The sequence below is a fragment of the Lepidochelys olivacea genome, assembly GCF_965140295.1.
Source record: "Lepidochelys olivacea isolate rLepOli2 genome assembly, chromosome: 2".
Classification (NCBI taxonomy): domain Eukaryota; kingdom Metazoa; phylum Chordata; order Testudines; family Cheloniidae; genus Lepidochelys; species Lepidochelys olivacea.
The window spans coordinates 191,727,924-191,739,985 of record NC_140412.1 but is presented as its reverse complement, the minus strand read 5'-3'; the positions used below and the strand labels follow the sequence as shown (position 1 = coordinate 191,739,985).

General features: G+C 40.1%; 1 protein-coding gene across 2 annotated transcripts in view; it reads left to right on the top strand.

Annotated features, from left to right (window-relative positions):
- Positions 1-716: 716 nt before the first annotated feature.
- Positions 717-12,062, top strand: part of DNAJC13 (DnaJ heat shock protein family (Hsp40) member C13) — a 104,399-nt gene continuing 93,053 nt past the window's right edge. For both annotated transcript variants that reach the window (XR_014710214.1, XM_084619020.1), the window contains exons 1-2: positions 717-922; positions 9,938-10,018. Coding sequence is in view for 1 of the 2 variants with exons in the window: in XM_084619020.1 (XP_084475146.1) it covers positions 9,951-10,018 (68 nt within the window). In the remaining variant the exon portion in view is untranslated. The remainder of the gene's footprint in view (positions 923-9,937; positions 10,019-12,062) is intronic.

Below are 12,062 nucleotides of genomic sequence, written 5' to 3'. Positions count from 1 at the left end.
CCCAAAAATCATACGGTTGGATTAAAAAACATGGAGACCTAAGAAATAATACACATGGACATCTTCCATTCAGCTTCTGTGTAACTATGAACTGATTTTACAGACCCAACCTTCCACCCGCCCACACTATCCTCACCCCCAAAGGTCCTCCCCAGTCCACCCATAACCGTCTCCCCTTCCAGTTCTCACAGCCTCCTTCTCCAACCCTGCCCAGTTCTGCTCCCCACCACTGAACCTCCCTCGCTTCTCCAGCCCCCCCCCGTGCCCCACCCACTCGCTGACCCCTCTCCCAGCCCCTCCCCTGTGTCCTGCCCTCACACTGAGCCCTCCCCAGCCCCTCCCCTTTGTGCCCCGCCCACTCGCTGACCCCTCTCTCAGCCCCGCCCCTGTGTCCTGCCCTCTCACTGAGCCCTCCCCAGCCCCTCCCCTCTGTGCCCCGCCCACTCTCCGACTCCTCCCCATCCCCCTGTGCCCCGCCCACTCACTGAGCCCTCTCCAGCCCCTCCCCCTGTGCCCCACCGACTCACTGAGCCCTCCCCCAACCCCCCCGTGCCCTGCCCACTCACCGCTGCTCTCCGATTTGCGCGTGCGCACGCAGGCGACTGCTTGGTGAGGGTGGGGCGGTTTCGCGACGGGAAAAGGGACGGCGAGAGTCAGCTGACAGGGTCTCGTGATAGTGTGGGAACTGACTGTGCTTGCGCACAGAAGGCGTTTCGCTGCCGGAGTGAAAATGGCGGCCTCCAGCGCGAGCCTCTGACGGGGTTCAGAGAAACGGGGCGCAGCAGCGGCAGCAGCCTAGGCGCTGCGCTCGGCGACGGCAGCAGCAGCTTCCGGGTCTGCCCGCCGCCGTTATCTTCAGCGCTGGTTGCGGCCGGGCGGCAGCCAGGCTGGGGGAGTCCGGGCAGCGCAGCTCTTCGGCCAGGTAAATCCCTCGGGTCTCAGCGCCTGCGTGGAGCAGCGGGATCCCGGGGTGTCCGGCCCGCGCCTGGCTCGCTCGGAGCGTGTGTGGGTCAATGCGCTGCCGGCAGCTCGGGAACGGCCGGGGAGGCTGTGACACCCCCCCCCTCCCCGACCCCGGTCACCGACTCCCTTCTATCACACACACACACCGGTATCCACCCCTCCCTGCCGCGGGGGAGGCTGTCATACCCCCGCCCCAGCGCCTCTCTCCTCCTGCCCCATTTGGAGGGGGGTGGCATAGAGGAGGCTCGTACACACCTCCTGCATCACCTGGAGGAGGATGGCACTGGGGAGCACCTAGCAAAATCCTCTTTCTTCCTTCTCTTCTCTCCTCTCCTCTTCCCCCCCTCCCCGAAAGAGGCTGTGACGTTTGCCAAAAACTTCTCCCCAACTTATCGTCTCCCCTGATGCCTGGAAAAAGGAAACACACACAGCAAAATCTGCTCCTCCTTGTGTTGGCTGAATCAGTTTCCTCCCCGAGGAGAGGAGTTAGTGGAGGCTTGGCAAAATCTGCATCATCTTCTTCAGGGGAGACTAATAACCACTCTTAATGTTCATTTTTACCATTTATCTCTTTCCCTCTCCCACCACTGCAAGATCAAAATCTTTGGACATCATTGTGCACTCTAGAAATAACCTGAGGGTGGGTCACTTATTGGTGAGGGGGGGTCCTTAACGGGAAACTGGACTTCAGGCTTCAGCAGTAGCTCTGCAAAGAACAAGCTAGAGAAATGTAATTTAGTTCATATGGTCTACCCAGAAATGTGTGTTCTCCCTTCAATCCTGATGCGGTTGCATCCCTTCCTACATCAAATGTTCCAGGTCATCTGCCTTTAAATGTGACTTAAGTTTGTTCAGCTTTTCCACTGTGAACTGTAGATGATGATGGAGGGTGAGAATCTGCTCTTGCTCTTAGGAACTGTTGCGCTCCATTTCAGGGAAAAAATTTGTCTAGGGGATGTGAAATGATGGGAATTGAGACTAAATAAAATTTTCATACACAACTAAATCCTCCATTATTTGAGGGAACTACAAATACTGCTTGAAGATTAATCTGAAAGACATCTCTTTTGTGCCCTTCCCCTCTTCCTTGCACATGAATTAGACTTTTGTCAGCAAGTCTGAGAAGATAAAATTGCGTAAATGTTTCTTCTCTTGGTGTTAATGATTATTTCAGGAAGTCTGTTTTCCTGTTTCCCTTCTTCAGTCTTGTAAATGTTGAGTCTCTGCTTCAGTTTATTTTTAGGAAAGATTTAAGTTTTGGGGATAAATTATTTGTTTCGGTTTGTGGTGGTGGTATCTGTGTTCAGTGTGAAGTGTAGGGGGTGGGGAGCATGAGTGATTCTGGTTTCACCCATGAATTTCAAATCGAGGGGATGTGAGGAGCTATTGCTCTTGCTATCTGTTTAACCACTACTTCATTTAGTAGCAGCATTTTGCCAGTGCTCATTTCTAAAAATAATTTTAAAAAGTATACTGGGTTTTAGCCCAGGTGAGTTCATTAACTTGAAGCTTGATCTAATCTGTGTTTGCTGTAGGGGGCCAAATGCTAAACCACAACATCAGTAATACATTTGGGTGAACACTGAAACTTCTTTGATAAATCATGTTCAACAACTTGCTGCAAATGGAAAGATAATGCTTAAAGTTTCATAAACTAAACTCTTTCCCCACATAACCTATGAACATTTTTCCAAATTATTTTCTTTCTTCTCTTTGCTGCTGCTCTCATTCTCCTTAAGTCTCCATAAAGCAGCTTAGTTTTAAAAAACAATAAATCAAGTATGTATGTTTGACTGGTCCCTCTGAATGGTCTAGGGTTATACTTTCCATGTACTTACTTGATGATTCAGTCCCTGAGACAAGTATCTTCAGAATGTTTAAACTTTTGGCATTTCAGAAACAGTTCTTCTTAATGGTCAAAATTTCAGATTTGACATTAGTGATATCAAACTAAGCAGGAGATCTGATGAGAATCACTTTAAAAAAACTTCAGATCTTACTTTAATAAATTCATCCATAAATCTTAATCAATACTCCTCTATAAACCTTAATTTCTAATATGTATAAATGAATAACTTCATAGTAACAAAGGCTTAATTTATGAGGCCTATATAGATGTTAGTTAAAAAATCTGAAACATTTAAGCAAATTTTGGAATGTATCACTACAACTTAAATTAATTATGGAAAATTCACAACTCTATACCTCCTCTTAAATAAAAAAAAATCCACGCTGCAGTCCTCTTCCTGCCCCCAAACAACTAAATTTGTAATATTCATTATTCATAAATATCTATTTAAGATCATATTTAGGGTACCATAAACTGTTCGTTTGGATTTAGATATTTAATAATCCTTGCAGGGTAGGAGATAGACTTAGAAGGTTCCAGCCCACATCTTTTGACAAACATCTGTTTACCTGGAATGAACTCATAGTCTGTATTTTGACTCTCCTAATTTAAACCAAGTCAAGGGTCAACTATACAGACCCTTTTAGAAAACCTATTCCTATCCTCTCCCTCAGTTTCTTCACTTAAGCCTCTTTCCAGCTGGTCTCCATTCTCTACTCCATCCTCTGATCAGTCTTACCTCCCTTCTTTTGTTACTCCTTTTAGGTAATCCCTTTCTGTCTTCCCTTGTGTCCCACTCATGCCTTACAGTACACTTTATAAATCTTACCCCAATATTAATTACATAATAAAAAATTGTTGTACAAATATGATACCTGCAAACCATTGGCTCTGCTTGTATGTTGCCCTTTCCCCACCCTGTTTCTGACTTGTGTATTTAGATTGTATACTCTTTTTGAAGAGCACCATCTTATTCTTTGGGGTCCTGCAGTGGTAGGCACTGTACAATCTTAGTAGGCCCCTACTTGGTACTGTAATGCAAATACTAAACATGTCACTTTGAGATACAAAAGATTGAAATAGCATAGAAATAGGCTTTTTGGGAGTTCAAAAAAAAATAGTTTCACTGGTGGTTCAAATTTAGTTCAAGTTCAAGTGCATGAGTAATTTATGCTCGAGAACTCTTCCATTGAATTCAGTGGAACTACTCATGAATGTGAAGTACTTACATTTGAGTGTTTGGAGGATCAGGGCCCTAGTTTCTAACCATGGTATTAGATAAATGAGTTATCAGCAGCCTTCTTTTTCTAAAATAAAAACCTAAACAAAGATCCCTTTCCACTCTTAGCCAACACCTGATGGTGTCCAGTGTTGCAAAATTAAAATGGAACAGAAGGGTTAAAATTAGTGATGGTTTGTATAGGTGCAACCCACTGATGAGTGTTTTATATAAAAATCTTAAGTCAGGGAACACGCAACTTTTAAACTCTATTGGACCCTTTGTAGTAGACACATGAAACTAGTATCTTACTAACTCAGTACTGTATGCAGTGCAAGAAAAATGCAAATCTCACTTTTCCCAACGTTTCATTCATTCTTACAATACTGTAACTGCAAAATATTGCTAAATAAACTTTCTTGTTTTTGTTGGAAGCTTGTTTAACTTCCATACAGTGGTTTACAAAACCTGGAGGGTGCTTTAGAAAATGCCTGTGGACACAAGTGGGGTATTCCATACTTCACTTTAACAAAAATAAAACAACTAGATGCCATGTTGAAGATGGTGTAGGTGATAACACTACTATTACATGCAACTGAGCTAGGTTTCAGTAGTTTTCTGGTCTCCAACACTTAATGCGGTGGATAATTATATGGATTACAGTGGTTCCTAAAAGCACCTGTCCCGATCAGATCCCAGTTGTGCTTTAGGCACTGAAGAAACCTACTGAAAGAAAGTGTTAGACTGGCAACAGTGAAGCTTTGCTTTTGGACAAAAAGGCTGAACATTTCTGATATTAAGATAATCTCCTGTGAGATTAAAACCTTTTTTGTAACTGACAAGATGCAACAGGTGAATGTAACTACTGGATGCAGGGGAGGGAGGATAAGATAATAAAGTGAGCATGATCTTGTAGTGACTCTATGCAAAATAGTGCATCCCTACTTAGCTGTTATCACCAGGTTAGGATGCTAGAACTAAATTGCCTATTATGGATGTATATAATGCAGTGTGACACACCTATGCTTTGGTAAATTAGTCTGTGTGTCATGTACTTATATTACCCCCATTATTATAGGGCTGCTCTTGGTTAATGCTGTAAATCGACCTAAGTTACACTACTTCGGTTACAAAACTGAAGTCTGCACCATGCTGTGTCAACGGGAGGAACTCTCCCACCAACTTACTTTCCGCCTCTCGGATTTAGCCATAAGTATAGACCGGCCCATAGTATCTGAGCAACTCACAATCTTCAAAATACCTTAGCCTTGCAGGTGGGGAAAGTACAGCTACAATTCTTCCATATTCTCACTTGAGATCTATGGGGCACTGAGAGTCTGCTTTCCAGAGAACTTTTTGTCTAGTGACAGTTACAGTTCCCCTCTCAGTTCTTGCTGAGTTGGTAGGAAGCTTAAAATTGGAAAATGAATTCTGTGTCCTCAAAGAATCATAGAAAAGTAGAGCTGGAAGAGACCTTGAGCGGTCATCTAATCCATCCCCTTCTACTGAGACAGTGACAGGTACATTTAGACCATCCCTGCCAGGTGTTCAAAACCTCCAGTGGCAGGGATTCCACAACTAACTTGGAAACCTGCTCAAGTGCTTAATTATCCGTAGATTAGATATTAGGAAAAATTAACTGTTTTAAAATCTCCTTGCTACTCCAGACTACTGACAAGCAAACAGTCCATATCAAGGCCAGATAAACTTATGTTGGAGGTTTTTTCCCCCACGAAGGTGTGTATATATATACCTTTTACATTCAGAAAACAGTTGCTGTGGATGGCTCCAAAAGACTGTTCTAGTATTTATGTACAGAAAACCTTAGTAAAACTGCTAAGTAACCCAGTAGCAAACATTTGTGTGAGCAATTTATGGCTGTTTGATATTTTCATTAAAATAATAAAGAATAACATAAAAGTTGTAACATGCTGAGACAAAAGCCAGAAAAATCAAAATGATCTATAACTCAGTCTTCAATTCACTAACTCGGTTCTCATTATCTTGACTTTTATTGGCTTCTGTCAATAAGTGCTTGAATAAATAAGTTAATATTTCTGGAGTAAGTTGCCCATAGGCCATGTAACCTGAATATTTCTCTTAAAATGTGCTGTTTGGTAAGATTGAAAGAATGGATGTATGTAGCCAGAGGTGTATTAAACAAATGATTCATCGTCTCTTGAGCTGATTCATGGTTAGGAATATATCAATTTGATGAATGTCATTGAACTGCTTTAATATCAGTGGGAGCTGTGAAGAACTCCATAGATTTAAGATTGTTCCCAAAGATAATATTCCAGCATAGATTCTGTTCAGCTGTTGGATACTGTTTGACAGAGCTGAGAATATTAGACTACTTCATGGTGTTGCATCTCTGCTTTAGTAAAATATTTCCTATAGTTTACTCTTGATTCTACTTGTGATTTTAAGTACTTGCTTGTCTAAGGCAAATTAGAAATGTAAATAACAAATCAAGTGTATAGTTACATGTTCATAGGTATGCATGTAGGCTTACAGGAATAGGACTTTGCCTGCCTGGCTCCTGCCCCGAGGAGCTTACAACCTAAATGATCAATGACACTGAGTAATGGCAAGAAAATTGTGAACGCTAATGTTTTGATACTATCCAAATGGATAGAATAGAGAGTGCCTACTTCTCTGAAAAGTGGCCTTAAGAATTGCAAGAAATTCACAGATCTGCAGTGCTTAATCTTATCACTAATTCATACTAAGATATACATGCATAAAAAAATACAGGCAAATCAGACCTCATTATACTGGCACTTCAATTCAGGTGTATTTATTTTTCTATGCTCGCCCATAAATAGGGCATGTATTACTTTTCATGACTCTAAATTCTCTTTTTGTAAGGTGTAACATTTTCAAAAGTAACTTAGGCTCCTAAGTCCCATTGACTTCCAATGAATTAAGTGCTGAAGTCACTTTTGAAAATGGGATTTAGGCTTCTGAGTCATTTAAGTGCTTTCTTTTTTTAAGGAACAGTGCCCCCATATTCCTCATCAGGTTTGGTACTGCATAGCTAGTAATGATATGATGCCTTTTTTTCCATTCAGGAGTTCTAAAACTTTCTCGGCGTGGAGCACACTTATGCGCAGAGACCTTTGTTTAATTCAGGCTGGCCTGTCCTTTCATTCGTGATTGTGTAACATCCCTGTAATTGCTTCCACAGAAAAGCAGTTCTTTCCTGATACTAAACTTTTTAGCTGTCTTCTAATGCCACTTATGATTGGGGGATTAATTGTGCTGACTTCACCTAATTTACCTTGCAGTAAAACTAAAGTGCCTTGTCTTCATTGTATTTTTAGCTTGGAATAGCTCGCTCATGTTAGTTACCACCAGGTAAAATATACGCCTCTTTCAGCAGTGAAGATGTGATCTTAGTGTCTCTAGTATCTTTTAGCGTTTAACTGCTGTGATAGGTGGCATAGGAAACCAAAAGTCTAGTTCGTTGTGGTAACCTAGTTTAAAACGTAGTTTAAATTGAGTATTTGAAAGTAAATGTTCTAAATACTATGTAATTAGATACTATATAAGATAAGTTGGTGACCATTAAATTTCTCTAATCTTCCTTCCTCAGTTTTTTCCGTCAAATATGCTCAGTTAACAAGTAAAAATGCTGTCATCTTTGATCCAGACTCATCCTAGAGTTGGAAAATAGAGCTGTTCCCTCCCCTTTAGTGCTCTCATCACTAAATGAGGGTTATCAAGTGGTTTTAAAAAAAATTGTGACTAATCATGCCATTAATTGCAATGTTAATAATAGAATATCATTTATTTAAATAGTTTTGGATGTTTTCTACATTTTCAAATATATTTCAATTACAAGAGAGAATACAAAGTATACAGTACTCCCTTTATATTTTTATTACAAATATTTGCACTGTAAAAAACAAAAGAAATAGTATTTTTCAATTCACCTAATACAAGCACTGTAGTGCAATCTCTTTATCATGAAAGTTGAACTTACAAATATAGAATGATGTATAAAAAAAACACCCTGCATTCAAGAATAAAACAATGTAAAACCTACAAGTCTATTCAGTCCTATTTCTTGTTCAGCCAATCACTCAGACAAACAAGTTTGTTTACATTTGCAGGAGATAATGCTGCCTGCTTCTTGTTTACAATGTCACCTGAAAGTGAGCACAGGTGTTTGCATGGCACTGTTGTAGCCGGTGTCGCAAGATATTTACATGCCAGATGCGCTAAAGATTCATGTCTCTTCGTGCTTCAGCCACCATTCCAGAGGACATGACATGCATCCATGCTGATGATGGGTTCTGCTCAATAACAATCCAAAGCAGTGAGGACCAACGCATGTTCATTTTAATCATCTGAGTCAGATGCTACTGGCAGATGGCTGATTTTCTTTTTTTGGTGGTTCGGGTTCTATAGTTTCCGCATCAGAGTGTTGGTCTTTTTTAAGACTTCTGAAAGCATGCTTCACACCTCATCCCTCTTAGATTTTGGAAGGCACTTCAGATTCTTAAACCTTGGGTCGAGTGCTGTAGCTATCTTTAGGAATCTCACATTGGTACCTTCTTTGCATTTTGTCAAATCAGCAGTGGAAGTGTTCTTAAAATGAACAACGTGCTGAGTCATCATCTGAGACTACTATAAAATGAAATATATGGCAAACTGCAGGTAAAACAGAGCCGGAGACATACAATTCTTCCTCAAGGAGTCACAAATTTTAATTAATGCTTTTTTTAAAATGAGTATCATCAGCGTGGAAGCATGTCCTTTGGAATGGTGGCCAAAGCATGAAGGGGCACACGAATGTTTAGCATATCTGGCACATAAATACCTTGCAATGCCGGCTACAAAAGTCCCATGCGAATGCCTGTTCTCGCTTCTTGGTGACATTGTAAATAAGAAGTGGGTTGCATTATCTCCCGTAAATGTAAACAAGCTTGTTTGTCTTAGCGACTGGCTGAACAAGAAGTAGGACTGAGGGAACTTGTAGGCTCTAAAGTTTTGCTTTTTGTTTTTGAGTGCAGTTATATAACAAATCCACATTTGTAAGTTGCACTTTCATGATAGAGATTGCAGTGCTGTACTTGTATGAGGTGAATTGAAAAATATTATTTAATTTTTACAGTGCAAATATTTGTAAAAATATAAAGTGAGCAATGTACACTTTGTATTGTGTTGTAATTAAAATTAATATATCTGAAAACCTAGAACATCATCCAAAAATATTGAATGAATTTCAATCAGTATTCTATTAACAGTGATTAAAACAGCAGTTAATCACGATTAATTTTTTTTGAGTTAGTTGCCTGAGTTAACTGTGACTAATCGGCAGCCGTACTAATATTCTGCAAGTATAGTTAAATTGTATTGATGAGCAGGAGCTGCTTACTCTTCCATAGCTGTAGTTTGCAAAGGTAAACAGAGCGAAATTACCTTAGCCAGTTAAGAAAACAGATGTCATCTCTACTTAACATACTTGATTTTGTGTACTCTGAATCATATCAGACAATAAAACTAAATTTGCTTTCTTCTTTGCAAAGTTACTAAAGTGGGGATTGTTTTCTGTGCACTGTCAGTGTGCATACAGTAATACTAGTATCTTAAGCATATCGGAGTAATGCAATATTGTCTGCTCTTAGATCATTACATGCTGGTAATAAGGAGGAGAAGAAATGAATACTTAAGTGCTCTGCACTCAGTAAATAGTTGAAAACCATATTCCTTCAAGTAGCTAAATCTGAGCAGCGGTAAGGTATCTCAGGAGGTCTTAAATTGCAAGCAAACCTGAGTGAAAGATAAAAGGATTTAATCCTTTTATCACATGTATTTTAGACCATATTGGTGATTAGTGGTTGTATTTGGTCTTAATTAAGATCATAAGTATTAACATGAGATTTATTTTGTTTCAGGTCTGGGCACAAAATGAATATAATTAGGGAAAATAAAGATCTTGCTTGTTTCTACACAACAAAACATTCATGGAGGGGAAAGTAAGTTTTAAATCTATTACTTTGTCTCATATCCATACAAAATACTGTCATGTCTAGTCAAAATAGCTATCTAATCTGTTTGATCTCTAATTGTGTACTCAAGTCTTTAAAAATGTTGTGGAGCTGAAGGCTCATGTTACTGTAAAGTCCCTGCTCTGACTGCCTCTTCAGAAGCCAGAACTACTACTATTTAACCATCTGCTCAGCCTGCCTTCATCCACTTCTCTCTACTGTAGGTTTCCCAGTTTTCAAGAGAACACCTCTGGGCTATGCTGTCTGTCTTAGTTCTGTTGCACTAGTGAGATTAAAAAAGTGATGAGTCAAAGTATTTTAAATTACATAAATTGAAAATTTAGTAAGTCTCTAACTAGTACCTGAAGATTTAGAAACTGCCTTTTCATGAGTCTTTTTTTTTTCTTCATTTCCCTTTTAATGGATGAGCTCACTAGTCTGTCCTTCTTCTTGGACTGTATTATTATGGGTTAACTGCTGAACTACTAATGGAGATTATTTTGGGAACACCTGTTCTAATGTATTGTAGTCCATCTTAAATCTTTTTCACTAAGTAATGCACAAAACCTTCCACTATTGCTGACACAGTAGTGGATCTGAACTGGTCTTAGTGAAGGTGGGAGCCTTACCATACATGTTGCTCCAGTATTTGTCTTCAATACCATAAATTAAATATAAGTAAGTCTGAGTTGGAAACTGTTGCCAGAGCTCAAGAGCAGCATATCGGTGTCTTAGGCACTGATGCAGCTAAAGTAGTGTTGGCAATAGCAGCATATCTTTGTAAAAATTCCCTATTGTAGACTAGGCTTTAAGGATGTGTGGCTTACCGTTCACGAGCCAAGCAGAGACATGGCAAATTTTCAGTATATAATTTCCATGTGCCGTCATGCTGTGGATGTTTGTTTGGATACTAAAGCGAAATGTAATGTTGTATATGAGGGTTTAGCAAATACAAGTCACAATTCAAAGTGCAATAGTCACTAACTTTGTTTGTTGATTCTGGTTTTAAAATCAAACTTAACTTTACTTTAATTCAGTCTTTGTCATATAAGTTGCCTTGTCTATTTTTAAAAGCAAATAATTATCCACTTAAGCGTGCTGCTTAGAATGTTTTGTGTTTGCTTTCTGGTACTTCAACCTAAACACAAACCACCATACACTCTGAGCGAAAGCTTTTTAACCTTATTGTAAAAATGCCATAAGACTATGGGGCCAAGCTGTCACTTGTATTGAACATACAATGGTTACATACTATCTGAGAAACTGGTGGCATCCGGAAGTATCACTTCAGTGGTGACATGAAGGAGAGGGACATAAGCCTCAGGCAAGGGTTTGTTTTTTTTTCCTCCCCCCTCCCTTCCCCCCCCAACCGAAACCTGAACTGAGGTGACATGATGCATTTAGAGCATACAATTGAAGTGTAGGGGTGGAAAAAACACAAAAATAGTTATTTGTTCATTGGCGCATCTGTCTCCTTGCATGATAAACTTAAATTTGGAGGCCTGCATAAAAATAAAACTCAAATCCTGGTTTCCCTCCTGCTATGGTGGTGACTGACTTTCAACTTAGCAGTACTGTGAAGTAGAACGTATTGTGAAGTTACCTCCCTTCGTGATTCCTGACCTCATCCGCAATATTGCTGGCATATTTTTCAATCCAATGTTTAGAGTATAAAAACTTCTGAAATTCTGCTCTACCTAATCTTAGCAGAATGGGATTTAAACTCTGCTCTGCTAAACAGCATTCTTACTGGCAGCAAATCTTTCTACACAGTTTGACTATTTCATAGTGCGATAGAAGTTTTTTAGTGTGCGGTGTGTGGGGACTGTTTGAATTGATCCAGCACTCAAGTCTTACATGTAGCATTCACTACATTCACTGTAGGATAGCATTACTTTCATGCTGCTGCTTTCTGAATTCTTGGAGTATAGTGCATTCCTCCTTGTTGGGGACAGATACGGGGTTAGCCTGAAGACAGATGCTTGAACAATGAATTGGGGTTGAAACCTGATGACTTTTGATAATACTCCAG